A 27,910-nucleotide genomic window follows, 5' to 3' on the forward strand; every position below is an offset into this window, starting at 1 on the left:
AGGCAAGTCTGGCTGCTCGGGCTCTTTTACCTCCCCGGAGCGGGGCCGGGACGGGTTTGGGGATGGACCATCCTCCCCCGGCTGGGGCCAGAGCCTTACCCCCTGGGCCAGGGCTGAGGCTTTCTCCCCCAAGGCGGGAGTGGAGTCTGGATCCTTTGGTCCAAAGCCGAGGCACGGCACGTCCGGTTCTCCTGAGACCAGGCTTCCTGCCCTCTCCCGCCGCCTCCGGGAAACGTTCTGGTCGCACACCCACACTGGGACCGCGCACCAATCTTGAGGCTACAGCTTAGGTCTGTGCCCTTTACCTCCCCTGGGCCCACCTGCTTCCCCACCCACCCATAGGCCACCTCGGGGCGCTGGGGCCTGGAAGGCTGCAGCCTCTTTTCTCTCCCCCCGGGAGCGGCTCCACCCCTTCCCCTCGCTGCCCCCTCAGCAGCTGTGCCCCCAGCATATGTCTCCCGGGGCCTCCCTCCTCTCCTTGCCCAGCGGAGCAGTTGCAGCAGACAGCCAGGCTGCCCAGAAGACTATTTGGTGGGTCTCCTGCACCGAGGTGGAAACCCAGCAAAGCCTGCTCTTTCTCCCCTGTATACCCCCGACCTACAAGGCGGCCCACCCAGACCCTCAAATCCCTGGGTTTGGCGAATCTTGCTGAGAGTGAGCAGTAGAAGGACTCTCCAAAGCTTCCAGTTTGCCACCTGGGAGAAGGTCACTTTCATTTGAGCAAAGGAGATAATAGGAGGTACCCTGCCGGTGTTCACTGCGAAGCTGGGGTGGCATGAGCCACAGTTGCTCTGGGAGGGTTATGGCACCTGGGGCTGGGTGGCTCGCCCTAAGCTTGCTCTGACAAAAGAGTTTTGAGTTGGTTTTTTGGATGAGCCTGCCAAGGAAGGCAGGCTCCTGCAGGAGTCTTGGAGGGTCGGATGCAGCGCCGGATGAGGATGAGGCGTGGCAGAAGATGCGTTTGGCTCTGCAGACACTGCATCGGGCAGCAGGGGACTCTGGGAGGCTGGTGCAGCCAGAAGGCATGGCTCTTGACAGCCTTCTAGTAGAATCTCTGGAATTGTGCATGTGAGTGGGGATGCTATTTGGGGTACCATTCCCAGAAAGCCTTCCCTAACCTCCCCAGTTGCGTGAAGTGCCCCCTCTGTCCCACAGCCCCCTGTGCTCCCCTCTGGTAGCACTCCCCATTCTACAATGAGATAGTCTGTTGATGTGTCTGTGCCCGCCCCCCCCCAACTTTGAACTCCACCAGGGCACAGATCATGCCATCTATCTCTGGTCCTCCACACCTAGCCCTGGGCCTTGCTGACACAGAGTAGGAATAACTAGGTGAATGAGAGAGAATGAATCCGTTGAGAAGCTGTACTTATTGTAACCCAGTTTTGATACTGGTCTCCTTTGTGTCTCAGATCACAGTCAGATTTTTAATTAATGAAGATGTCACCACTTATTGAGTGTCAGAAGCCCCACCTTCATCCCCACCCCTACCCTGGGCTGAGACTGGTTCCAAAGGATTTGACTCCTCAGGTTGGACCCCACCCTTGCCTGATTTGACATCCCACCCTGAAGCTGCTTTCTCCTCTAGCTTTCTCTTTCCCTTCTCTGGGCCCCCTGGGAGTGCTGTTCTCCAGAAGGGGATAGTGGGGGAGGAGAGAACCAGGGAGCTGTTGTCTTCTCTCTTTCCCATTCAGGGTCCCCTGCCACTTAACCAGCCTATAGTATTCATGGCCAGAAAGTTTGGTTGATGGCTTAACCATTTAGTTTTTATATAGGACACAACTTTAACATGTAGGTTCCTACCTACTGCACTGCTTGACCTGCCAATTCATTCATTTATTCATACTAGGCACTTTACATACCTTCCCACCACCCGTGTTCTCTCAGCATTTAGCACAAATGTGATGAGTTAGCTATTGGTGTAATTATTGGTCTGCTTTTGCTATGTAAACTCTGAGAGTGCAGGAACCAAGTCAGTCACCATTGTACCCCTATGCCTGGTGGTTAACAAATTTTAATGAATGAACTGAAGGATATAAATACTATTAACCCCGTTTTTCAGATGAAGAAACAGAAACTCAGAGAAACTAAATATTTGCCCAAATAACTCCTACTATAGGTGCCCCCACTACCACCAAAAACAGGACACTCTCTGTACTGTGGGGTATTTAACAAGGCATTTTTTTACTCTAGCCACAATAGGTGAAACAAACTGACAAACTCCTCTGATTGTGCCCCATTTTTGTTGGGGAAGGGGGTTCTGTGTGCCAGAAGCAGGCCTTTGTGCCTTGGTGAAAAGCACCTGCTGAAAGAATTGGGATCAGTCATTGCTCTACCCACAGGCATACCTTTGGTGAGGATCACTGGCTCCCACCACCACTTAGAACCCTATCTTAAATACTTAGAGTGGGTAAGTAAGGTGAAATTCAGTGTCATATGCCAAACCGAAGCCAAAGATGGCAAATGAGATCACTTTCAGTCCACATACAGGTTTAAATGCCTCAAGTTTTGTTTCTGTTTTTGTTTTGATTTGAGCCAGTATTTTTAAAAATCAAAGGTTTCCTGCAAAACTGGATTTGTGTCATCTCTTAAAATCTGGTGCTCCTGGGCCCACATTTCCAGGAGGCAGTAATCTGCAGTCTCTGAGAAGTGTCTGCCCTCTTTATCATATGAAGGACACCTGATCTGTGCCAGGCCCTGGACCAGCTGGAAATGCAGAAGTGAATCAGCCGTGGTCCCTCCTCACAAGGGGCTTAGTTGGTCTAGAGACCAAATGAGTAAATGAGTTTGGTTTATAGTAGTTTGCGGTAAGGCTTAGAAGATCATTACTTCCTCTGAGTTAAGGCTCATAGGCCACTGGTTGCATCCAGTTTCCTTTGCTCATTTTCATAACCTGTACACATTTAAATGCAGGACTTTGAGCTTAATTGGAATCCCAAAAGTCCTTACTTCTAATTGATTAGGCCACTAAACTACATTGATACATTCCCTAAAAACCCAAATCCTCATTTATTTCACAAGAAGACTAAAACAGTTACAGCCTTCTTAGCAAAGAAAAAAAAAAACACCCAACTTACAAAGCAGCTGGAGGAGGCAGTGAGACATAGTATTTAATGTTGCAGACTTGGGGTGAGCTTCCTGCTCATTCTCTTAGCTTTGTTGCTGTGGGCATGTTTCTTCCCTTCTTTAAGCCTCTTCTAGAGCTTCCCCAGAGAATGTGGAGCAACCCACATAGCACCTAGTTCTTCTCACGCCAGAGCTAGAATTGGACGTGACGTGTGGCAGGGAGCCATTTGGCCATCCAAAGCCTGAGTGTTCTCACCTGCCAGCTCTGCTGGCTGTCTCTAGTTCTCTTGGACCACTCAGCTTGTAGTCCAGGTGCACACTCAGTAAACCCCCAGGAGACTTGCTAGACTATAAACTGGCATTTGGTGGGGGTTGAGCTCATCCTGCCCTTCCCATTTCTCATCTCTACAGCATCACCTGGGACTTTGCCCAGCCTAGTTTAAAGGAACTCTAGAGACCTGGCTCCCCCACTGCTCAGAGTTAAACCTGCTCCCTCATGGGACTGGAGCAGATGATCAGCCAGTATCTTTATTAAAATCATCTCATTATGTTTAATCCACTCAGCAAGTATTAACGATCTCTGTGCCAAGGCCTTTATTCGGGGCACACAGATGAATGAGATAATCCCTATACCCTGGGACTTCCTCCTTAAAATCACTGCCCACCCAGCCATTTTCATTGCAGGTAGGAAGAAATGGTACTGAGGAGAGATCCTTGTCTCCTCTGGTTCTTTGTAAGCCAGTAGAGATTCACTATGTAGAAATGCCAAAAGTCTTTTGAAGATGAAGACTTACCTACTGAGATTTTAAAATTTTAAATTTCCGGACTTCCCTGGTTGGTCCAGCAGTTAAGATTCCGAGCTTCCAATGCAGGGAGCATGGGTTCAATTCCCGGTCAGGGAACTAAGATCCCACATGCCATGCGGTACAGCGCAAAAAAAATAATAATAATAATTAAAATTTAAAATTTCCTTAAAATGTCCCAGAGCTATAAGCTTAATAAATGATATCAGATGTACTATTAAGGTCCTAACACCTTTACTTACTAAACCTAGAATTTTTGAGAGCATGGGCTATGTTTTAATTCATTTCTGGTGTATTTATTACGCATGGTCCTTATGAGTTCAATGAGTGGCTGTTAAACTAAATTATAATAAAAGAGATGTTAGGTTTCTAGCACTTTTTTCTTATCTGCCCGCACTGCTAGGCCAGGCTGGCAGTCATTCATTCAGGCCCATTGCACACACACCATGCCCAGCCTTCCTCTCACCTGACCTGGCGTTCATTTATTCTACCAACACTAATGGACACCTGATCTGTGCCAGGCCCTGGGCTAGCTGGGAATGCAGAAGTGAATCAGACATGGTCCCTGCCCACAGGGGCTCATGGTCTAAAGAACATACATATAATAATTGCAGTATGGCTAGAAGAGCATCGCTTCCTCTGAGTTGAGTCAAATCCTAGATCCTAGTACATGCTTTTAGAAGTATTTCAGCCTTTTAGTTTTTTTTTATGTATAAAATGACAGTGATGCTGGGCTCACACTAGGGTTCAACAAGTACTGCATGTCAAGCACTGAGCACAAGTGGTAGCTGTGATTATTATAGATGCTTTGTTCTGAGGATGCACAGACGTGATAGCCTAGAAAAAGCTTCTCAGAGCTGAGGCTTCAAGGTCAAGTAGAAGGTCCTCCAGAGAAGGTGAGAGAAAGTGTCTAACCAAAGCAAACAGTATAGACAAAGACCCAGAGGCCAGAACTGCCCAGCTTATGGAGAGTGGTGAGAGGTCTGGCTGGAGAGTTTAGCAGGTTCTTGAAAACCAAAAGGTTTGGGCTTTATCCTGTAGGCAATGAGGAATCAATGAAAGGTTTTAAGTAGGAAAGTGAATGTGATGTGCTTCATTAAATTCTCTCTGATAGCATGGAAGTAATTCTCAGTGGGAGAGGCAGCTGTGATTGCTTGATTCTACCTCTACCTCTCCCTCACCCCAGCCTAACTAATAATCAGATCCCTTGTGCTTTGCTGGACCGTATCCCAGACCTAGTCTTTAGGTCTGAAGCCCAGCATCTATTGTTATTAAATTGCCCCAGGTGATTCTGATGTGTGGCTGGGTCTGGGAATTGCTGAACTGAGGGTGCCATGGGGATCTTTGCGGAGGCCTAGGCTATTCTTTAAAGAATGGGGCTTCCTGGGGGAGGAGAGAGCTTTTCCATAAGCAGGAGAAGAAACAGCCTTAGTTTTTTAAAAAAAACAAACTTTTCCTAGTTCTCCAGTTGTTGCCCATATTCTCCAACTGCTAATCTTTCTTCGTGTATGGAAACACGTGCTGCCACCTCTACTGAATGATTGGGATGCACTGATTCATGAGACACAGGCCCTGCCCTTGAAAAGCTGTCTTCTGTGGAGAAGACAGATTTTAATAATCATGATACACATGATAAGCTCTCTACAAGAGACATGTAAAAAAGTGTTAGGGCATCCCAGAGCAAAGCACAGTTTATTTTGCCTGTGGACTTAGGAGAATGTAACACCCAAATTGAGCCTAAAAAGGAAGAGGCAGAGGGAACAGTGTGAGTGAAGATGTGAGTGCTTATGTATTGGAGAAGGGGAATGGATATTGTGGGAAGGAGTGGTTAATGGTTCTTCGTGGCAGAATATGCAGAGCAGAGAAGGACTGAGGAGAGGCATGCTTGTGTCCCGGGAAAGGCCCAGTGTTTGCACCCTTCAGTTCTGTGCCCATGTTCCCACCCTCATCCTTCAGACTCTAGGTGGATGAACATGGTGCAGTCCTATAGGCCACCTGTCCTTTATTTCCTACCCAAGGCTCTTAGCTATCCAGATCCCTTTGTGGTTTCCCCCTCCATTCTGAAGTGAATAGATATAGGGAAACTAAGGCAGAAAGAAGGGCCCGGAAATATTGAAGGTTCTTATTAGGAAGTTGCAGCCAGAGAATGTGGGCTGGGGGGGGGGGGGCGGGGGTCAAAGAGACCTTGAAGGTCACCTGTCTAGTCTTCTGTCCTGTGCTTCAAGTAATAACTTTGGATTGGGCAAGTCTCACTTAGTAAGTTTCCCTGTCATTTCTTCCAGGACAGAAGAGGAAAGAAACTAACGGGTATTGAGCACCTACTGTGTGCCAGGCCCAGGCCAGGTACTTTATATAATTTATTTCCTTCTGTCCTCACCACTCTGTGAAGTATGGTTTTATTCTCATTTCATAAATGAGGAAATTGAGGCTCAAAGAAATTCAGTAATAATCCAAGATCATACTGAAAATGGCAGAACTGGGATTTGAACTCACAACAGTCTGTCTCCAAAGTTCATACTCTTCCACCCATGAGAACTCTGTGTTGCCATTACAGAGTAGTCGGTAATAAGGTTTGCCCAAGGTTCCAGGTAAATAAGAAGCAGCTTAGGCCTTCTGTGGCTGCTTACACCCAGGAGGCAGGTTTGACAGATGAACTAGCCTTGGCGGGTAGAGGGCCCCTGGGGTCAGAAAGACTCACTGCCCTGTCCTTGACTCAGCTTGTACAACCGAAGAGAATTCTCCACAAAATGGCTTTATGTTGTGAAACTATTGTCCTACCTCTTGGAAGGACCTGAGCCAACAGCCTGAGTGGGAGTTCGGGTGAAAGCTCCAGGGCACTGAGGTTGTATCAGCTCCCTAAGAATTAACTACACCTCTGATGGCCAGCAGTAGAATGGTCTGAGATTCTTACCCATTAGTGGCCTGGAGTGACGCAGCCATGCCTTTTCAACATGGTATGTCGGGAAAGGGGCTGGTTTGGCTGTGTTTTAGTTTCTATCCTTTGTGTAGAGCAGCTGAGACATGAGCCAGATGGGCTTTAAGGATTCGTTCATTTATTCAGTGAATGCCTACTATGTGCCAGACCCAAGCCAAGCCTAGTTCCTGGATACACTTAAATGGCCGCAGTCTACTCCCTGCCCCCAAAGAGCTCCCATTCTACCAGGATTTGGAGTAGGCAGAAGATATGTCTATGGCACAATGTGATAGGTGCTATACTGAAATAATTCTACTCAGCCTGGTCCAGCAAAAGCTTCATCGACCTTTGACCAAGATTTTAGGGGATAAGTAGGAATTTCCTGAGGAGTAAAGCTGAGGTGCTGGGGTTTGAAGGGGCAAGGTGTATCTGAGGAACAGTATGAATAGAACCTATGGCTCTCAGGTGTTAAGTGTGGAAATGGAGTATGGAGAGGTCAGCTGGGGCCAAGTTATAAATGCCAGGGGCCAAAGGGTGCCCTGGTAGCGAGCTCCACCAGAAAGGAGCCTAGAGATCAAAGAGAGACTAAGGTAGGAAAGAGGAGGTAAAGGAAAGAGATCCTCAAACTGGATAGGTATGTGAGAAGGCACATAATAAGCTTATATTAAGTAGAGAAGCCCAATGTCCTAATCAGTTTTTAATTTATGTATTATTTTGTTTATTATAATTGTATGTTATTTTAATGTGTTCCTGCCTGATTCTCCAAAATGAATATGAGGCATCCTGGGAGTTTGGGAGCATTGACAACCCCGTGCATGAACCTGCCTGGTTTATGCATGTGTTCTTAAGGCAGGAACTCTATGGTTCACAGCACCTAGCACAATGGTTGGCACCAGGTAGGGGCCCTGAGAATGTTTGTTGAATGAGGGAATGAATGGGTGAACGGAAGAGTGAGTGGTAATGACTGGGCTGATAAGTTTTTCTAGGCTGGGGATTAATCATTTTCTCTGCTTTTGGAAGGGAATTTTAACTGTTGTCCTCTGCCTGCCTCAGTGACAAGGAGGCTTTTGGAGTTGGGTGACTTGAGAGTAGAGTGCTCTACTGGGCCACTTCAGAATAGAATTTGGAAACTATTGCAGGGCTGCTGGTTAGATACAGCATGTGTCTTGGGGGAATCCTCTCAAACATACACAAACTCTTGGGAGTAAAAAGAATCCATGAAAGGAATGAGAGCAGGTTTGGTTCTGGAAATTAGATCCAGCTTCAAGAGCAGTCCTTGACAGCCATCTGGCCTAGTGACACATAATTCCCAAGTTGTGGCCAGAAAGTCTGAAGTGCAAAGTTTACTCATGCCCCCAAAGAGCTATCCAGATATGCCATGAACTGCTATATGGTTGTTAATAATCACTATTGCTTATAGTGTACTCACTGGGTGACAGGCACTGTTAGATGCTTTACATCAGCAGTTCTCAAAGGGTTTGGTCTTGGGACCCTTTTACATTTTGAGGACCCGAAAGAGCTTTTGTTGGTTAAACTATTGATATTTACCAAATTAAGTATTAAAACTGAGAAAGTTTAAAAATATTTAGTTACTAATTCATTGCAGAATAACAATATTAAACCTATCACATTAACATAAATAACAACTTCTAAATTAAAAATAATAATTTTCCAAACAAATTAGAAAAATGGTCTTGTTTTCACTTTTGCAAATTTATGTCTACCTTAATAGAAGTTAGATTCTCATATATGCTTCTGTATTCAGTCTGTTGCAATACATTTTGATTGAAGTATGTTAAAAAAAAAAATTCAACCTCACACAGATACATAGTTGGAAAGAGAAAAGTATTTTGATAGCCTGTCCAGACGATTGTTGGTATTCTTCTTTGCAATATGGAATCTGAGACCATATCAATAAAGTCTTTATACTCATTTACATTAAAATCTGTTGGTTCAAAAAAAAAAAAAAAATCTGTTGGTTCACCTGACACTTTGAGTGGACTTTATACCAGTGCATGATTCTGTAACATTATGCTTTGATCATTTGGAAAGTAGGTTCACTGAGTTATGTAGATCTTCCAAATGTTTTCCTGTTTCATTTTATAATATCAAAAGATAACATTTGTTAATATCACCATCAATTTCATCATAAAGTCTTTAAGTATTGGGAAGCTGTCAAGCTCATTGTTGTGGATACAACTTTTCCAAAATTCTAATTTTCTCCTAAAACTTGAATTTTATCATTGACCATAAATACAGAGTTGTTTTCCTTGAAGTGACAGGCTCGTTTTGGTCATTTTTTGAGAAAATGTCTGCCAGTAACCCAGGTTTGAATAACCATAGTTTGTCAGTCATTCTTTGAAGTAAAAATGGTGTTCCATGAAAAAACTGTCTTCCCCTTTCTTTGATTTTATCTCTTTTTTCACAGGAAAACTAGAATGTCTTAGCATAATGCTTCTCAGACAAAGAAGAAAAGTCTTGGGCCTGGCCAGGCGAGGGAGCAGGCACTGGTTTTAATGGCTGCACATGCCAGCCTCCTGGGCTGAGAGTGGCCACAGTCTAGGGTTCCCCTGGCTCATTGACTGCTCTGGGGTTGTGCGTGCTACAACACTGATCCCCTGTGTGAGTAACCCCACACTGTCCAGAGATTTGGGGTTTGCTCAGAGAATGAAGCAGAATTATCTTGGAGCTTTTTTGAGCAGATCCCAAATCTAGAGAACCACTAGAACCTTTCCTTTTTCTCCTCCATGTTTTACCTAAGGCTAGACTGGAATCTGGAGAGGCTCTGAATTTAAACTGAGGTAAGAAGTAATAGTTAGCTGTTGCCCAGGGTTTCTGGATTTAAGAATCAGTTCCATCAGCCTTTATGATGAAGAAACATGGTTGGAATTTTCATTCATTCGATAAACATTTATTGATTATGTTATTCATGTGGGAATACTGTGCCAGGTGCTAAAAAGTACAGCTTGAGAACAGCTAGTTGAAAGCCTGAATTGACTACAGAGGATAAGAAGTCATGATTGCCAGGAATTTGGAAAATGGCAGGAGATTGCAGTCAAAGGGAACTGTGAACCAAGAGCTTTTCTCTGCCAAAGCAAAAATTTGAAAAATCTGGTAGTATTAACTGTATATAATATCTCCAGGGATTGGAATTCAAACAACCCTCTGGCAATTAAAGTAGAGATGAAAATGTCAGAGGGAAAAGTCCCCAGGCTCCACTGGGAGTTTTACCCAGGGGCAGGCAGCAAAGATTAGAGTTAAGACAGCTCTGAGGGTGGCCCCCAGAACTACCTGGGCCTAGAAAGAAAGAATCTAGTATACCAAACTCAAGACAGTGGATAAGCTAGTTTCCAGTGTAGACTTATTAAGAACAGACCAGCCAAGGGGCATAGATGATAGATTGAATACCTCCTGTATGGATCCCTTGAGCTAAGTGCTTTGCATCTCTAATGTCACTTAATCCTCTGGGCAACCTTATGCAATGTAGGTGGTATATCCCTGCTTCAGATTGTACTTAATTAGCTTTCCAGGCCCTGTGTTTCTTCCTTTAACCAGAAAGAGCCTGCCCTGTAAATTCACTTCCATTGATGGCTATTCTTATTTATCATGTGTACCATTTTGGCTCTAGGGAAAGTCATGTTATTTCCATGAATGTGGAATCTCATTGTAATCCCCAAGGAATGCAATCTTCCACTCTTCCACACTTGAGATTGTAACCATTTGGGTGGAGGTCCAGGGTGGGGAGATGGCCTTTTTCTGTGGGAAACAGTAATTTCAAGCAATGTCTCACCAAACTGCCTGCCAGCTGTATTGCCATGGGGACACTTAACAAATCTGATTTAGCCACTATGTGCCCAGCTGAGCCTGTGCCCTGTGCTGTACTGTGAGGGATCCAGACAAGAATCAGATCTGGTACTTGCCTTCTAAGAGCACAATCTAGTAGAAGGGACAGATAAATAAGTTAAGTGGAAGGCACAGATGTTGTAACAAAGGCACAATGTGCTGTGGGGATATGGGAAGGAGAGGTGAATTATAAGAGGGAGTCTCTAGGAAAGCTTGGGTGAGATTGGATCTAAGCTGGGCCTTATTTAAGCCTTGACCTTCTACTTAGTGGTAAATGTGGGGAGGAAGGGGGTTTTAGGCAGAGGATCCCCTTTAGCAAAGGCATGACATAAGAGTACAGGGAGTATTTGGGGAACTTAAGGAATGACTTCATGGAGTGAGGACAGATTAAGATGCCTAAAAATCACCTTCAGTTCATTGCATGTGAGAGACTCTTGCATTCTCTTAAAATACAGTGATTGTATATTCTATGTTTTCAAGCGTAATCCTGATTTTAAATACTGTTTCCCATTGCCCCCATCATGTTCATAATTAGTGCCATATGTTGAGCAACATATATGCCTGGCACTAGGTGCTTTATCACAATGCTCACAGCCAACTCTGCAAGTCAGGACTTAATCCCATTTTATAGATGGAGAGACGTAGAATAAGTAGAACTTGCCCAGCATTATACAGCTGGTAAGTGATGGAGGCCCAGGATTAATGCCAAAGTGAGTGTTGTTTCTGCTACACCCCAGCACCTCCCACAAGTACTTTGGCACTAAGTACAGTCACATTGATTACATATTTAATTTATAAGAATTCTGTTTTCACTTTTAAAAGAAAACAGAAAAAATCACTTATTACACCTTGTCATTTACATTATACATTTGAATTCTTGGTTGTACCTACAAAACCATATATACTGTACCTTACAGGCCATATAAAAAATTTCGAGAATAATTTTACTCATACAAGATTTTCATCTTATGTAATAACTATAGAACCTAACACTGAAATGAAATGAAACTCCATTATAGTAAAATTACATGTCCTGGTGTTTGCCTTAAAAATATGGTTACTTTTCTATTTCTCACAGGGAAAGGGACTTGGGCATTGACCTCATCTCCTTCTGGAGTTACTGCGGCATTTTGTAGCTATGGAAAGTTTCCTGGGTACACATCTCAGAAAGGCTTCTCTTGCCATAACTTATCTGAACACCATCCTTCTCCATCAGCCTTCCACTCTTTCCATGAGATACTCATCACCAGTGGGTTCTAGAAGCCTATATTCTTTTGCAACTGCCATTAAGCAGCCGACTTGCTCACTGAAATGTCTCCTTGGCACGGACTGTTTAGGCAGCATCTCACATGAGTTCCATATGTAAGATTCCTTTCTTTCTCTCTCTCTCTGGTACTCTTTTCCAAGGTCCTTGTACTTCTGTAAATGTTTCAGTATGCTTCTGGTACTACTGCTTGATTCCTTTCTTTTTCTAGAAACCAGGGACCCAGGTCAGTGTAATTGTAACATTACAGATTTAAGGATACCCTGATGCCAACTTATTGTGAGAAGGTGATTTTATTCGAAAAACATGATGCCATTTATTTTATTGGTAGGATGAAAATAATACTCTTATTAATTCCTTTGCTTAGGCCTCTGCAAATACCTGTTACCTAGTGGTGGGTAAGTTTGGAAGGTATATCAGTTAACTACTGTGTGTAACAAACCACCCCAAAACTTAGTGGGTTAAAACAATACTATTTATTATTTGTCATGAGTCTCTGGGTTGACTGGGTGTTTCTGCTGATCGCGGCCTACTTGGCTGATCTCAGCTGTGCTCACTCGTGTATCTGATCTGCTGGCCAATCAGCTGGGAAGACTCAGTTTTCCCCACATGTCTCTCACATCCCTCCAACAGCTAGCCTGGTCATGCTTACATGGCATGACGGGTGCGAGAGCGAGCAAGCCCAGCCATGCAAGGAGGCAAGTAGAAATGCATACACACTTTTCAAGCTTATGCTGGCAGCATGTTTGCTAACATCCCGTTGGCTGAAGAAAGTGACGTGACTGTCAGAGTGAGAAGGGACTATAGTACAAAGTTGCAGGATATAGGAAAGCCATTAATTGGGGTCATTAGACACAATCAGTCTCCCAGTCAGTACCCCTCAATGTGACAGAAAACCTGTAGACTTATATTTCTAGGTAAAGTTTGTCCTAGAAGGGAAAAACAAAATCCAAATAATAATTACCGTGTACTGGGACCATGCTATCGGCACACACAGGGCTAGGCACTTTCCCTATCTAGGCACGAACCCTCACAACTCTGCAAGGTAGGTAGGAAGTCAGAGCTCAGGAAGTTCAATAACTTGCTCAAGGTCACCCAGCTAATTTGTGGTCAGGGAAGGATTAGAATGTGTGTCAGTCTGACCCCCGAAGCCCAGGGTTTTTTCACCATACCTCACTGCCTCTCAGAAGCACCAGGATTTGCCTTACCCTCCAACTCAGTTTTCAACTGAGTTGATAACTCTTTGACTGGCTCCTCCAAAATGCTGCTGTGATCCTAATGGAATTGTGCAGCTCTTCAGGAAACCCACATGTTCCCCCAAACTGCATTAACTGAAACATTTTTTCTTTCAGGTGGGGATTGGTCTGTAGACTTCACAGACTCCCAAGGTTTGTGGCGTCTCCCAGACATGCCAGAGAAGGAAGGGCCATCTTCTCATTAACCTTCAAGATTTGGGGACATCGGGGCATTAGGGCATTTGAGCATGAGCTTTGGAGTCAGCCTCACTAGGGTTCAAATCCTAGTTCAACCACTCACTAACTCTATAACCTTGGGCAACTTATTTAACTTCTTGAAATTTGTTTCTTCTTTTAAAAAAAAGAGAAGAATGATAACACCTAGTTTGCAGAGCTGTTACAAGGACTAAAATTTGGTAAATAAAGTGCCTAACCGAGTGCCTGGCACGTAATAAGTGATGTCATTAGTATTGTTAATATTATTTCTAAGCAGAGCCCTTCCCCTTCTGGGAAACCCTGTTTCTGTCTGTTGGACAGGTTCCCCCCACCTCCAGCCAGTCTCTGCAGACTTGCTGCCTGCTGTGTCACCGGGAACGCAAAGGCTGGGAAGAAGGCCCTTCCCAAAATGGACTGGTGTTGCAGGGTGAGAAGCTGCCCCCTGACTTCATGCCAAAGCTCGTCAAGAATCTCCTAGGCGAGATGCCTCTATGGGTCTGCCAGAGTTGCCGAAAGAGCATGGAGGAAGATGAAAGGCAGACAGGTCGAGAACATGCAGTGGCGGTAGGTAACCGCTGAGAAGGGGTCCCTGAATGCAGGAGCGCTGCCTGCCCAAAGAAGTCAGGCTGCTGAGCCGTTGCTGCCTTGTCCTCTCAGGTGGCTCTCCTCAGGCAGCACCTATGCCCAAGTGCCAAGAGGCTGCTGGGCTGCATCCACACAGCCTTAGCAGCTTGGGTTCACATTTGGGGGAAGAAAAGAGAGGTTTCAGGCAGCCCACCAGCCCCTGAGGACAGTGCACAGTGTGAGGGCCGGCTCAGATGTACTGGTAGATTGAGATCCTGACCCTTCCCTGTGACTGTGCTGCCTTCAGCTCTCTGGCAGCTCAAAAGCCAACCAATATGATATGGAGGGCAAAGGTCAGTTTGAGGGTCTGCAATGTGCCTCCATTAGAAGGCTTCCAAGATGCCTAGAAGCTGTCCAAGTGCTATCTCCTGAATCACAGAGGTCCGACTCCTTGTTTCTTATTCCCCCCAGCCCCTCTCTTTTACCCAGAATCAGTTCAGCTTCAGGACTCCTAATTTAAAGACTGTTCCTCTCCTTGCCAGCTCTCAGGACTCCCCAAAGGCCCACAGTTAACAGGCAGTCTCTGCCATTACCAGAATCTCTCTCATCATATCCACATACTTCACTGGGAGCACCACAGCCCCTCTTGGCAAAGGCCTGGCCCGCATTTGGCCTTGAACCTTTAGTTGTGGGAACTGTGCTTTGGCCATGGCATGGGGGCCTGGAGGAGGAGGTGTCCCTGGGGAAGCTGAGGCAGCAGAGGGTTAGCTCTGATGTTTCCCCTTTTACCATGAGCCTTTTTCTTCCCCCTTCCCCAGATCTCCTTGTCACACACATCCTGCGAATCGCAGTCTTGTGGGGGTGACTCTCATTCCTCTTCGTCCTCCTCTTCATCGTCCTCATCCTCGTCGTCCTCCTGCCATGGGAACTCAGGGGACTGGGATCCCAGCTCGTTCCTGTCAGCACATAAGCTCTCGGGCCTCTGGAACTCCCCGCACTCCAGTGGGGCCATGCCAGGCAGCTCTCTCGGGAGTCCTCCTTCCATCCCTGGTGAGTCTTCAAGCTCGGAAGACAGCCAGGCCCCATAAGTGGAGAGAGCTCTGTTTTCCTAACTGCTTGTTCAAACAATCAGAAGATCGGTTATTAAAATATTGAGCTGGCCGAAAAGTTCGTTTGGGTTTTTCCATAACATCTTATGGAAAAACCTGAACAAACTCTTTTGGCCAACCCAATAAGTAAAAGTGGAGCTGTTCTGGTGGAAGCCAAGCAGGGAATCTAGCCCTTGACTGTCTTGGTGGGAATCCTTTCCCCAGGACTGGCTCTGATAGCTGTTCCCATTGGATCCAAGAGGGGACCTGGTAAGCACTGGCTGAACAGAAAGTGAAGTCTGAAAGGGCCTTTAGGGAATTAGGAATCAGATCACCTGACTCCTGCAGCAGCACAGAGGGCCTGGGTGCCTCCTTTTCTCCATCTAGGGCATGGGTGCTTTTATAAAAGCACTGCACTTCCATCCACAAGAGATAGGCAGTGTGAGCTGCCTTGATTATTAGCCAGTTTTGCAGCTATGTAAGCCTTTTCTAGACCCTGAGATAACACTTAGTGACCCAAAGAAAAAATCTTGGGTTTTTGATGTACTGTGTAAATATGAATTACTGTCTGCTTCTAAATGAAGGACCTGAATTCTTCAAAGGGGTGCTGCCCCCAGAATTGTGAGTTGAGTAATGCATAATTCCAGTTATTTTGGTGCATAAGCCAGAGAGAGTCATCAAAGCCTTTTCCCACTTGTCCTCTGAAATCTGGGGCCACCCGGGAGTCTGGCATACCCTGGCTGCCTCAGTCCACATGGCCCAGAGGCAGAGCCTCAACCTGCTGCTCCACTGGCTTCTGTAGATCCTGCCCTGGGCCTGAGGAATGCCTGTTGACAGGCAGGTCCTAAAGAGGCACTGAGAGACAGAACATGTATCCCCTGTTTATGCCAGCAGAGGTGTTGTGGCCTTGCATGGGGCTGGCATTCCTGGTGCCTTCTCTCTCAGGCCTGGACTTCAGCCTGTCCAGCTGCTGCCTAAAGAGAAATCTCTCCAGCCCAAGCTACTGCTGGGCTTTTCCGAAAGCTCACAAGTCCACCATGCTGAAAGGCTGTTCCCAGGCATGTTCCCTATGGTCACAGTAAGCAGGATGCTGCAGCAACGAGTCATTGGGCTTCCTTCCCAAGATCTGGGCTCCCACTGACACCTCTCTCCCCCGTCCGCCCACAGGTGAGGTTTTCCCCATCTCGGAGCACCACCGGCACTCAGACCTCACTGCTCCACCTAACAGCCCCACCGGCCACCACCCCCAGCCAGCGCTGCTGATCCCATCTCACCCCGGATCCTTTGGCTCACCTCCCCACCCGCACCTGCTGCCCACCACCCCGGCAGCACCTTTCCCTGCCCAGGTTTCAGAATGCCCTATTGCCATGGCTGCTGCCCCCCACACCCCAGGGCCATGTCAGAGCCCCCACCTTCCCTCCACTAGCATGCCGCTCCTGAAGATGCCTCCACCATTCTCGGGTTGCAGCCACCCCTGTAGTGGGCATTGCAGCGGGCACTGCAGCGGGCCCCTCCTCCCACCGCCCAGCTCTCAGCAGCTCACTAGCACTCACAGGTGAGTGGCGCAAAGAGCAAACTCCCTGACAGCTTGAACTTAAAAGAGTTTTGGGAAACTTTGCAAAGGGTACCTTTGGGATAGAAATTAATGTGTTTATGTTTTTTCCATAGTTTGTTCAATTATAAAAGAAATATGTGTTTATTATTTAAAAACTTGGAAAAATTTAGAAATGTATAAAATTCCTGGCAACCTAAACTTTAACACTGCAGTACATTTTTTCTTGATGTTCTTTTTTTTTTTTTAATATTTTTTTATGTATTTGGCTTCGCTGAGTCTTAGTTGCAGCATGCGAGATCTTTAGTTGTGGCATGCAGGGTCTTTAATTGCAGCATGTGAACTCTTAGTTGTGGCATGTGGGATCTAGTTCCCTGACCAGGATTCGAACCCAGGCCCCCTGCATTGGGAGTGCGGAGTCTTAGCTACTGGACCACTAGGGAAGTCCCGTGATGTTTCTATATATAAATAATATATATAAATAACAAAACGAGGTCCACATTCTATATATTTTTGTGTGTTTATTTTTTAACAGTATACCATGATCATTTCCCCAGTTAAAATTCTTCAGAAAACTTTTCAGTGGCCATATAGTGTCTAATTGTACAGCTCTCGCATAGTTTATCATTCCCCTATTCCTGGATATTTAGGCATTTCTAGTTTTTAACTGTTATAGACTAGGCTGTAATAAGCATCCTTGCACACAAATCTGTTTGAGTCAGGAGTTCTGTCCTTAAGATAGATTCCTAGAAGTAACTCTTAAGTACTGAGAAAGTTTATATTAATATATATATGAAAGATACAATTTTTTGGAGAAGATAGATTTATCTTTTTATATTGTAAATCACATGTGTGTGATTTTTGGCCATGCCTGGTGGCATGTGGGATCTTAATTCCCTTACTAGGGATTGAACCCATGCCCCCTGTAGTGGAAGCTCGGGTCTTAAGCACAGGACTGCCAGGAAAGTCCTCTAAGCACCTTGATAATGATTCCTTCCCCGTGGAACCTCCCTCACCTTCTCCCATCTCAGAAGGTGAGAAAGGCCCCAGAGTATGGGGGTTGTCAGTTTTTATAGGGGTGGGTAATTTCATAGGCTAATGAGTGGGAGGAGTGTTCCAGCTCTTCTGGGAAGGGGCGGGGATTTCCAGGAATTGGGCCAGAGCCCACTTTTTGATCCTTTTGGTCCATCTTGGAACTGTTATGGTGCCTGTGGGTGTGTCATTTAGCTTGCTGATGTGTTACAGTAAGCGTATACAGAGGCTCAAGGTCTAGTGGAAGTTAACTAGTGTGCCATCTTGGACCCATTTCATTCTAATCAGTTTATGTCATGTCCTTGGGCTATGTCATTCTTTCAAAGGCTGTGCCCTGCCCCTTTCCCTCCTGTTTCATCCCCCCCTCAAAGATTTTACTCCCACATTCTTATGGGAAGCAGAAGGGCAATGGTTGGTCCGTCTTCTGTAACTGCTTCAAGGCTGAGTAGGACTGTTGACCCACCCCTGCTCCTTGCCCCACCCTTCCTCCTGCCTCCCTTGGCCCTAGCCCTGGGGCACTCCTACTGCTGATGGCCAACCCAGGGCTCTGACTCTTCTGGCTCCAATTCTGGGACCTTGCAGGCCTGTCTCTTCCTTACCCTGGGAAAATAGTCTATATTACAGGGTGCTTCCAGAAATCCACAGGCAGAGCAGTGCAGTGAGAGAGCATGAGCTGTGTACACAGACTGAGTCCTAGGTGATCCTTGGGCAAAGCAGTGAAGCACTCTGAGCCTCGGCCTCCTCCACTGCAGTGTGGGGATGGCAGCACCTATTTTGCAGGATTTGGGGGATTGTTAGAAATAATATGCTGTATACAGTATCTGGCGCAAATAGTAGCTCTTAGAGTCTGTGGCCCACAAGGCACATTTGCTTTCTTAACTTCAAGGCCCCATGGCTAAGGCAGCTCTGTCCAGTGATTCAGACTCAATCATAAGAACCTTAGAGGGAATTCCCTGGTGGTCCAGTGGTTAGGACTCGGCACTTGCACTGCCAGGGTCCCAGGTTCAGTTCCTGGTCAGGGAACTAAGATCCCACAAGCCGCGTGGCATGGCCAAAAACAAACAAAATGGGGAAAAAAGGGCCTTAGTAAAAGGACATTGACCTCCTTTGGAGGTTCCAGGGAGCCATCAGTCCACTAATCTGTTCAGACACATACTTACTGAGCACCTACTGTGTACAAGGTTGTTATGCTACACACTGGGGCCCAAAATTAGAAGTGGCATAGTCCCTATTCTTGAGGAATACACAATCTGATCTGAAAGAAAGATGGGTAAACAGACCATTGCTATAAAGCGTGATTGTAGGATAGAGGTATACCTGGTGTCCTCAGAGTCCAGGAGGCTCACATGGTAGGCGTGGGCAGGAGGCACAGGGAACCTTTCCAGAATAGCGCCATTGAGCTGGGCCCTGAGGGACAGAGAGAGTGTTTGCCCTGTTTTTGTGAGGTTCTGATTTGGTCTGACTGCCTTGGCTTTTGTGGGATGAGGCAGTTGAAGGTGATGGTGGGGGTGCTTCCTGGGCTCCTTGTGGCCTGCTCCTGCCCTTCCCTTCCTCACCTTTGGGCCTGTCTTTCTTCCCCATCAGCAGGGACCCTGGGTGCAAGGGGCACAAGTTTACCCATAGTGGCCTGACCTGCCAGCTACCCCAGCCCTGCGAGGCAGACGAGGGGCTGGGTGAGGAAGAGGACAGCAGCTCAGAGCGTAGCTCCTGCACCTCATCCTCCACCCACCAGAGAGATGGGAAGTTCTGTGACTGCTGCTACTGTGAGTTCTTCGGCCACAATGCGGTGAGTGAGCCCCGCCCAGGCCAGAGCGGGCTTGTGGCCAGCCGAGGGGAGCCAGAGGAGCACCCTGCTCTCCCCAAGGCCCCCTTGCTCATGGGGCTAATAATTGTGCTTGGACCCTGTGAGTCCTCCCACCAGCGTCCACTCGCTTGATCCTCACAGCACATTGGTGAGGTAGAGATTTCTCAACATTTTGCTGCCTTTGCTCTTCTCATGGTTTCTCTTAAGATTCACTTTTGTTCCTTAGGCAAAAAGAAAGGAGGTGGCAGAGGAAAGCTATGATTCTGATGAGTATGTATACGTGTGTGTAATCACAGAGAAGTGAAGGCTTGTGCATGATGAAGGCAGAGTGGAAGCAAAAGCTCTCAGTCCCCAGTGTGAGAGCCAGCCGAGGGACAGGTAGTGAACACAGGTGGTGCCAGGAAGGAGGCTCAGAGCAGAGTACATGCTGTCTCTGGACGGGGAGAAAGCAGTTCAGAAGTCTCATAAGGTGAAGAGGGAAGGGCTGCTGGCTAAGGGAGAGCAGTTGAGGACAGAAGAAATGAAAGTAATTACATGGCTAGTCACCTTTGAGCTAGCGGTTGTTATCCTCATTTTAGAGATGACAAAATTGAGGCTCACAAAGGCTCAGTGAACCTGCCCAAGGTCATACAGCTTCTGAGTGACAAAGCCTGGGCTCAAACCTGCTTTCTTGGCTCCCAAGTTACTGTGCTCCCAACACTGCTGCGTACCTCTCACTCCCTCCACCCACCACTGCCTTGGCTCCGGGCCTGGCTGAGGGTGAAGCCATTTGGCCTTAGTGGCTGTGGTAGAAAGAACAGTTGTCTCGCTTCTCACCACGTTTGGTGCCGGCGGGTGGGAGTGCTACGGGCTTCACAGGCCCAGGGTGTAACGTCAGCACCTCCCCCTCCCCCAGCCACCCGCTGCCCCGACGAGTCGGAATTATACCGAGATCCGAGAGAAGCTCCGCTCAAGGCTGACCAGGCGGAAAGAGGAGCTGCCCATGAAGGGGGGCGCCCTGGGCGGGATCCCTGGGGAGCCTGCCGTGGACCACCGAGATGTGGATGAGCTGCTGGAATTCATCAACAGCACGGAGCCCAAAGTCCCCAACAGCGCCAGGGCCGCCAAGCGGGCCCGGCACAAACTGAAAAAGAAGGTGGGTGTGGCGGGAGCCCAGCTCTACCACCTCTTCTCCCCGAGGAATCCCTCGCCCCAACCCCCAGGACTTTTGGGGCATGAATGGTGCTGGCGGCTCTCTGCTCTGGGAAGGTCTGAATAAGTTTGGGAGGCATCAGGGTGAGGGAGCCTGGGGGCCAGTGATTGGAGGAAAAACAAGTCATAGCGTCAGAAGCCGCTTGCTGGATTCCTCAAAGCCCAGGACTTGCTTTAGTCAGGTATTCATTCAGCAAACACTTCTGCAAATACTGGGCGCTAAAATATGATGCAGTTAAGTTCTCACCCTGGAGAAACTCAGTCCAGTGGAGAGACTGACACAAAACTGGACAAGCACGTTAGTGTGTGACAAGTGCTGGGATGAGGGAAGCCCCCCGTCCTGCCTGGGTGTGCTGGAAATGGCTGTACAACGAGGCTGCCTTGGGAGCTGAGTTGTAGGGGGTGAGTACAGATTCATCAGGAGGGCCCTCCTGGCAGCAGGAATAGCACGTCCACAGCACCTTTGTGAAGCCAGAGCTCAAACCCAAGAGAGGTAGGAGAGATAGTGGAGGTGAGGGAAGGGCCTCTTGGGCTTTGACTTGATCCTGCAGCTGCAGGGGGGTGGGGTGGTCGCTGGAGGGCTTTAATCACAGAATGCACTCGCCAGATCTGCATCCCAAGATTACGGTGTGACAGTATGGAAGGTAGCCCGGAGGGGTAATACTCCAGGCTGGAGAACCAAGAACCAGGAGAGGAATGATTGATAATGGGCCTGGAGCAAGAGAGATGGGTTTTTCAGAGGAGGCAGGTGATCTGATTGCAGGACAAGGAGATGATGGAGTTTGGGATTATCTCCCAGGTGTTTGCTAGGGTGACTGTCAGGATGGCGTACCTTTAATGAGCAAGGGTGGAATTGGCAGAAGACTGGGAATTCAGTTGGGACACGGTGACTCAGAGATTCTCATGAGACGTCCAAGTGGAGATGGAGGTGTGGGTCTGGGAGTTGCTGGCATGGGGATGTAATTGAAGCTATGGGAATGACCCAGCCTGAGGGCTGAGTGAGCTCCTCCCAGAAGGCTGAGGATAGAACCAGGGGAGCTATTCCTGGGCAACCCTGCTGCCAGGCAAGCACCACAGTTTGATGGCTCAACCCCTGCCACCCCATCACCTCTTGGCCTGCCTGCCCTCAGCTTTGTCTGCACAGTGCCACACTCAGGAGCTCAGCCGAAGAGAATGGGTTTGACAACTAGCTAGCTCCAGGTCCTGGGTGGTCAAACAGCCCTGGTGCTCTGGAAAGCAGCAATGATTCTCCATCTTTTTCCAAACCAAAGGACAAACCAGGACCCCTTCTCTGCAGCCTGAAGTAGTAAGCCAAAGGGTCCCACCACTGCCTTCAGAAAATGGTCAGCATTTTCTGTCTCCTGGCCAGCATTGCCTGGCCAGAAGTGTGCAGTGGGCAACAGTGGTCTCTTTGGCCTTTCCTGGCCTCCCAAGGCAGTGGTTCCTAGTTAGGTCCCAGCAAGTACGCTTCACAGTTCCCAGGCCTGGTGTGCTTTTCATAAATCGCTATGCCTGGATATCCTTTCTCCTTCATGTCTGCCCCCTCGTTTTCCTTCTGAAAACCTCCTCCCAAGCCCAACTCACGTGTTTCCTTCTTTGCAGTCTTCCTCAGGTAATATCTTCCGCTGTGCTACGGCTGCACCTCCCACGTCTCTCTAGTCTGCCTTTTATCATTCTCTACTCGTTCAGAAACTTCCTGCACAGCTACTGTCTGCCCTGCCCAGTCTAGAGGCCAAGATACAACACAAACACAGAAGCGGGTAGTTCTGATATCCTATAACTAGCGATCATGGTCATTATCTGTTTATACATCAACCTCCTCCCCAGTACCCCTCCTCCACCTCCCAGACTTAACTACAGTCCATCAAAAACACAGCTTCCACCAAGAACCATCCACCCACTACCCACCTGGGGAGACAGGTAAAGCTGGGTATTTTTTTGCTCCCTCATACAATTTCTGGACCATGACTCTCTCTCTCTCTCATGTCCTAACCCTTGCTCCTTTGAAACCAACCCCTGGCTGTGTCATCTGCAACCTCCCACCACCACTCCTCTTCATCCACTGAAGACTGTCTCCTGTCCTTCTTCCCTTACCTTGACCATCATTCATTCACTCTCCTACCAGTCCTCTTAGTTCCTTGCGCCGTTGCCCTTCCTTTACACCCGCTCAGAAAAACCAGTCCTGGGTTCGACCCCAGCCTGCCTCTCCCCTTCTACACCTTGAGGAAGGCACTGGATTGAATCTATCTGTGGCACCCAGGCCGAGTGGTCTCCCGAGTGCCTGAGCCCCCACTTTGCTGCTCTCTAGTCTTCTGGCTCCTCGTCACTTCCATTCTCCCCAGTCCCTTTGTCAGACCTCCATTCTGCTCCAACTGCCAGGCTCTCCCCACCCCCACCTTATTTTTTGGCAGATAACCTTACTTACTGTTTCAACAAAGATTAAAAGCCAAGTGGACAGGCACTCTTTCAATGTCTTACCACCCCACCTGCAGACTTCATTGTCATGAGGGAAGAGTTAGCCCTTTTCCTACCTAAGGCCTGTGCAGTCCTTCCTCCTCCTCAGTCTAACACCGGCTTCCTGCTGTGTGGCTCCAGCCTCTCTGGGCTGTTTCCCGTCAGCAGTTCACTGTGCCCAGTACTCTCTTTTTTGAAAGAAGACTGTCCTTTGAGCATACAACCTCACACTACCCCAGTCTCTTTCCTCTTCACAGAAAAACGTCATCTGCATTTACTCTGCAATTGTCAGCTCACTGCAAATTGTCTTCCACCTCCACTGCTCCACAGAGCCACCAATGAGTTCTTTGTTGCCAAATCATTCTCTCCTGTTCCATCTTCTTTTCCACTAGGCAACATCTCACACTTTGTTCTCCTTTTCAAACACTGTTTTCTTTGGCTCCTCCAACTTCAGCCAAGTGGGGGTGGGGAAAGGGCAATGGGGAGGCCACATTCTCCACATTTCTCTCTCCTTCTCTGCCCTCTGTCCTGTCTCCTTTGTGAGCGCCTCTTCCTCTGCCTGGCCCTCCCCCTTGAGGACAGGTCCCTGGGAAAGAGCCATCTAGATAGTGTTGCCTCCCAGGTCATTATGTCCACCTATTTCCTCCCTGCGCTTCATGGTGACATCTCCTGCTGCTGGGCACCTCCTCACACATGTCCTGCAGGTACCCAAACTCAGCATATACCAAACTGAGCTTGTCATCTTTGTCCAAAGAGCCCGCTTTTCCTTCTCCGTTGTCTGTCTAGTTAACAGCACTACCATCCACCCAGTTGCCTGAACCAGAACCCCAGGTGCCATCTGGGAGGACTACATCATGGTGATGGAGAGCAGCGGGCCTTGGAATTGGACCCCAGTTTGAAACCTGGCTCTGCCATATTTGCTGTATGACCTTGGGCAAATCACTTAACTTCTAAGCCTCAGTTTCTTCCTCCATAAAATGAGAATAACCGTAGAACCTAATTCAAGGCTTTTGCAAGAATAAAATGGAGTGATGCACAGAAAGGTTGGGCAGAGTGAACGCTTGGTCAGTGTAGCTGCTGCAGCAGCAGTAGTGGTTGTTGATGTTGATTTCATGACTCATCTCATTCTCTCTCCCCTCCCCGTAACCAAAAGTCCTGGCTGTGCTACCTCCCAAGTAGCTCACACCCTACTGCCACTGCTTAAAAAGCCTTCCGTGGCTGAACATTGCCCTTAGGGTCAAATCCAGGCTCAAGCATGGCCTGCAGGGCTCTTGAGGATCCAGCCCCTGCTTAGCTTTCCAGCTTCATCTCTCAGTCTGCCCCTATTGCCTTCCTGCCCACTCCCCCCCACCAGAAGAAATCTGTGCTCCAGCTGTTCCTCTGAATGTTTGCATTCCCTAAATATTTCGCCTGTTCCCATTTCCCAGCCTTTCTATTTCCTTTTGTCTAGAAAGTGCTTGTCTCACACTTCCCAGGATAATCCTGTTCACCCTTCAGTGCTCAGTGAGATCCTGCCTTCTCTGGCAACCACCTCCTGATGGCCCAGTCTGGGTTCCCAGAGCACTCTGTGCTTTTTTCCCTGTACCTCTTGTCACTGGCACTCAGAATTAAACAGCCTGTTTGCATGTCCGTCTCCCCTGGCAGATTCAAGTCAGTGAGCAGAGACTGTCTCACGCGTGGCTGAATTCCCAGTGCCTCATAGAATCACAAGTCAAAAAATGATTGTCAAAGGATATTGAAAAACATAAGAACTTCTGAAGATCACCCCTGGGTGTGCTTTCCCAACTCTGCCTCTTAATTAGCATGTAATCTAGGGCCAGTTCCTTATTCTTTCCAAAGATGAGTTTCCTCATCTGTAAATTGAGGATAACGACACAGCAAGGGCAGTTGTGAGGATTAAGTGAGACAACATGGGGAAGTACCAGGCTCATGGTACATAGCAGAAAATGCGTGGTTCTGTGCTTTCTCCTTCTCTCACTACCAAATTATACATGATTCCACGTCACTCCCTCTACACCAGTAGTTTTCAGTCTTTTGTAGAGCAGCAAAACTCTTTTCTGCAATTGAAATCTTCCATGGAACCTCAGTTCCTAACAAATAAAAGCAAAGCTGTTCTGGTGCAGAGGAGGAGCAGAGTGAAGGGCCTTCCAGTCCTTTGTCCATCCCCATGGCCTCAGAGCTCTGTAGCATTGAACTCCACGGCACACAGCTGCTCTAGACTGTTTCTCTTCCTCACCTGAGTACCACATTGCCAAGGCACAGCCTTATTAGTGCCCAGGGAAAGGGGCACACACCCACTCAGGTGTCCTCATAATGACCCTCTGACGTATATAGGTTGGCAGTTTTTCTCCCAAATTTGCAAATGGAGATTTTAAGGTTCAGGGAGAATAAGTGATTTGTCCAAGGTCCCACAGTTGTGGAGCTAGTATTTTAAGAGAATAAATAACCCTGGGGCACAGGGTCACCTGTTAAGTTGACATTGAGGTGGTCGCAAGACCTCTTTTCTCGCTTCACTCATCCTGTTTCTCCCTCTCCATTCCCAAATCAGCCTGAAATAGGTGAAATGGTGAAATCATCTGGCTCCTAGCACATGACTACCACTTTGTCCCCGTTGGCTTTTTTTTTTTTTTTTTTTGCGGTACGCAGGCCTCTCACTGTTGTGGCCTCTCCCGTTGTGGAGCACAGGCTCCGGACGCGCAGGCTCAGTGGCCATGGCTCACGGGCCCAGCCGCTCCGCGGCAAGTGGGATCTTCCCGGACCGGGACACGAACCCGTGTCCCCTGCATCGGCAGGTGGACTCTCAACCACTGCGCCACCAGGGAAGCCCCCCGTTGGCTTTTGACAACTGTCTCCCATCTCCCTCTAAAGGCCTCCTTAGCCTGCTGGTGCCTTGAGGTTAGGCAGAGGGGTGAGCTGACTCAGAACCCACAGACATGTTTTCGCTCTCCAGATCTGACTCTGTCAATGCTGAATGGCAGGGTCCAGCCTTCCTCAGCCTCCTGGTCCTCACCTGGGCAAAGGGGCTGCTTTTACATCTTGCTGTGGGGGCCACATGTAGCTGTCTGTTGTATGCCACTGGGCATGCTTTAGGCATGGCCTTGATTGCCTGAGGCCAACTAAGCACTGAGTGGCCTTCCTGTGGGAACTTGGCCCTCTCCAATAGCCTCCCTTATGCGCCATGAGGAGGGCACACACATTCCCAGCCACCCAGGGCAGTCTGATCTACCATGGTAGTCTCACAACCCCACATCTTTCTTCTTGAAAGACCTACCTGATGTCATGGCTTTTTTTCCCCTACCACCTGCAGAATTGGAGAGAATGCCTCTGTAGCAGCCATCTTCCTTAATGCATCCCCACGTTGGTCTTCACTCCAGAATTATTGTCCCCATTTTGCAGATGAGTCCACTGAGACTCAGCAAGTGAGTGAGTTGTTTAAGCTTATGCCTGGGAGGCAGATCCTATCCCTTTTGAGTCCTAGCCGCCTTAGCTTTTTTAGGCCCTAGAACTGCTACTGGGGCCCTGGATGAACAAGATGTAAAAACCCTATCCTCTGTGGGTATAACTGCCTCCATCCCCAGGATATGTACCTATCTGATTGCATTTCATCCTCATTACTGCAGGGTGAGCAGGCCAGGATTGCCAGGCCCTGCCTCTAGCCAGTTAGTGACAAAGCTGGGCCAGAGGCAGACATGTCAGGTGTCGCATTGTGCCTGGCAGCTGCCAAGGCCCTGCGGAAACTGCCTCTTGTATTGGCAGGAAAAGGAGAAGGCCCAGTTGGCAGCAGAAGCTCTAAAGCAGGCAAATCGTAGTGTTTCTGGAAGCCGGGAGCTGAGGCCTACCAGGGAGAGGCTCTTGGAGTGGCCCGATCAGGAGCTGGATCGGGTCAACAGCTTTCTGAGCAGCCGTCTACAGGAGATCAAGAACACTGTCAAGGACTCCATCTGCGCCAGCTTCAGTGTGTGTGAGCTCAGCATGAACAGCAATGGCTTCACTAAAGAGGGGGCTGCTGAGCCAGAGCCTCAGAGTCTAGCCCCCTCAAACCTCAATGGCTCCTCAGAGCAACGGCCTGACGTTAACCTTGACCTGTCCCCTTTGACTTTGGGCTCCCCTCAGAACCATATGTTACATGCTCCAGGCGAGCCAGCCCCACCATGGGCAGAAATGAGAAGTCTCCACCCACCATGGACAGAGGTGAGGGGCCCCCCTCCTGGTATCATCCCTGAGAATGGGCTAGTGAGGAGACTCAACACCGTGCCCAACCTGTCCCGGGTGATCTGGGTCAAGACACCCAAGCCAGGTAACCCTAGCTCTGAGGAGCTAAGTGTAAAGGAGGTCCCTGGTTGCAAGCAGGAGCTGCCTGAGCCTGTGGCCTCAGGTGGCAAGCCACGGAAGGGCAAGAGACAGGGTAGTCAGGCCAAGAAGAGCAAGGTGAGCCCAGCTCCCCAGTCCCCAGCCTGCCTTGAGACTCCCAGTGCCAAGGGCCAGACCCCCAGCCCCAAGCAGCCAAGCAAGGCCCCAGAGCCTCCCAGAGTGGACAGCTGTGCCGAGGCTGGAGAAGGGAGCCAGGGGACCCGACCAGGACCAGGCTGGGCTAGCAGCCCCAAAGCTGACAAGGAGAAGGGCAGCTCCTGGCAAAACTGGCCAGGTGAAGCCAAGGCACAGCCTCTGGAGCAGGAGTCTGTGCAGCCCCCAGGCCCAGCAAGGCCACAGAGCTTGCCACAGGGCAAGGCCCGCAGCCGCCGGAGCCGCAACAAGCAGGAGAAGTCAGCCTCCTCCTTGGGTGAGTGCACCAGGAACTGAGTGGCTGACCCCCCCACCCAGCCAGGCCATGGGGTGGAGGGCAGTCCTCACATGTGAGCAGCATTGCCCCAAAAGCATGACCCAGAC

The 27,910-nt window shown here is 48.4% G+C and overlaps 1 protein-coding gene across 1 annotated transcript in view; it reads left to right on the forward strand.

The window, feature by feature from the left end:
- FAM193B (family with sequence similarity 193 member B) overlaps nucleotides 1–27,910 on the forward strand; it is a 31,421-nt gene that overhangs the window by 248 nt on the left and 3,263 nt on the right. Inside the window, exons 2-7 of the mRNA XM_082836397.1 lie at nucleotides 13,660–13,902; nucleotides 14,721–14,952; nucleotides 16,158–16,545; nucleotides 19,159–19,360; nucleotides 20,274–20,513; nucleotides 26,780–27,803. Of these exons, the coding sequence (XP_082692523.1) occupies nucleotides 13,660–13,902; nucleotides 14,721–14,952; nucleotides 16,158–16,545; nucleotides 19,159–19,360; nucleotides 20,274–20,513; nucleotides 26,780–27,803 (2,329 nt within the window). The remainder of the gene's footprint in view (nucleotides 1–13,659; nucleotides 13,903–14,720; nucleotides 14,953–16,157; nucleotides 16,546–19,158; nucleotides 19,361–20,273; nucleotides 20,514–26,779; nucleotides 27,804–27,910) is intronic.

This window comes from Leucopleurus acutus (genome assembly GCF_964270905.1).
Source record: "Leucopleurus acutus genome assembly, chromosome: 3".
NCBI lineage: Eukaryota > Metazoa > Chordata > Mammalia > Artiodactyla > Delphinidae > Leucopleurus > Leucopleurus acutus.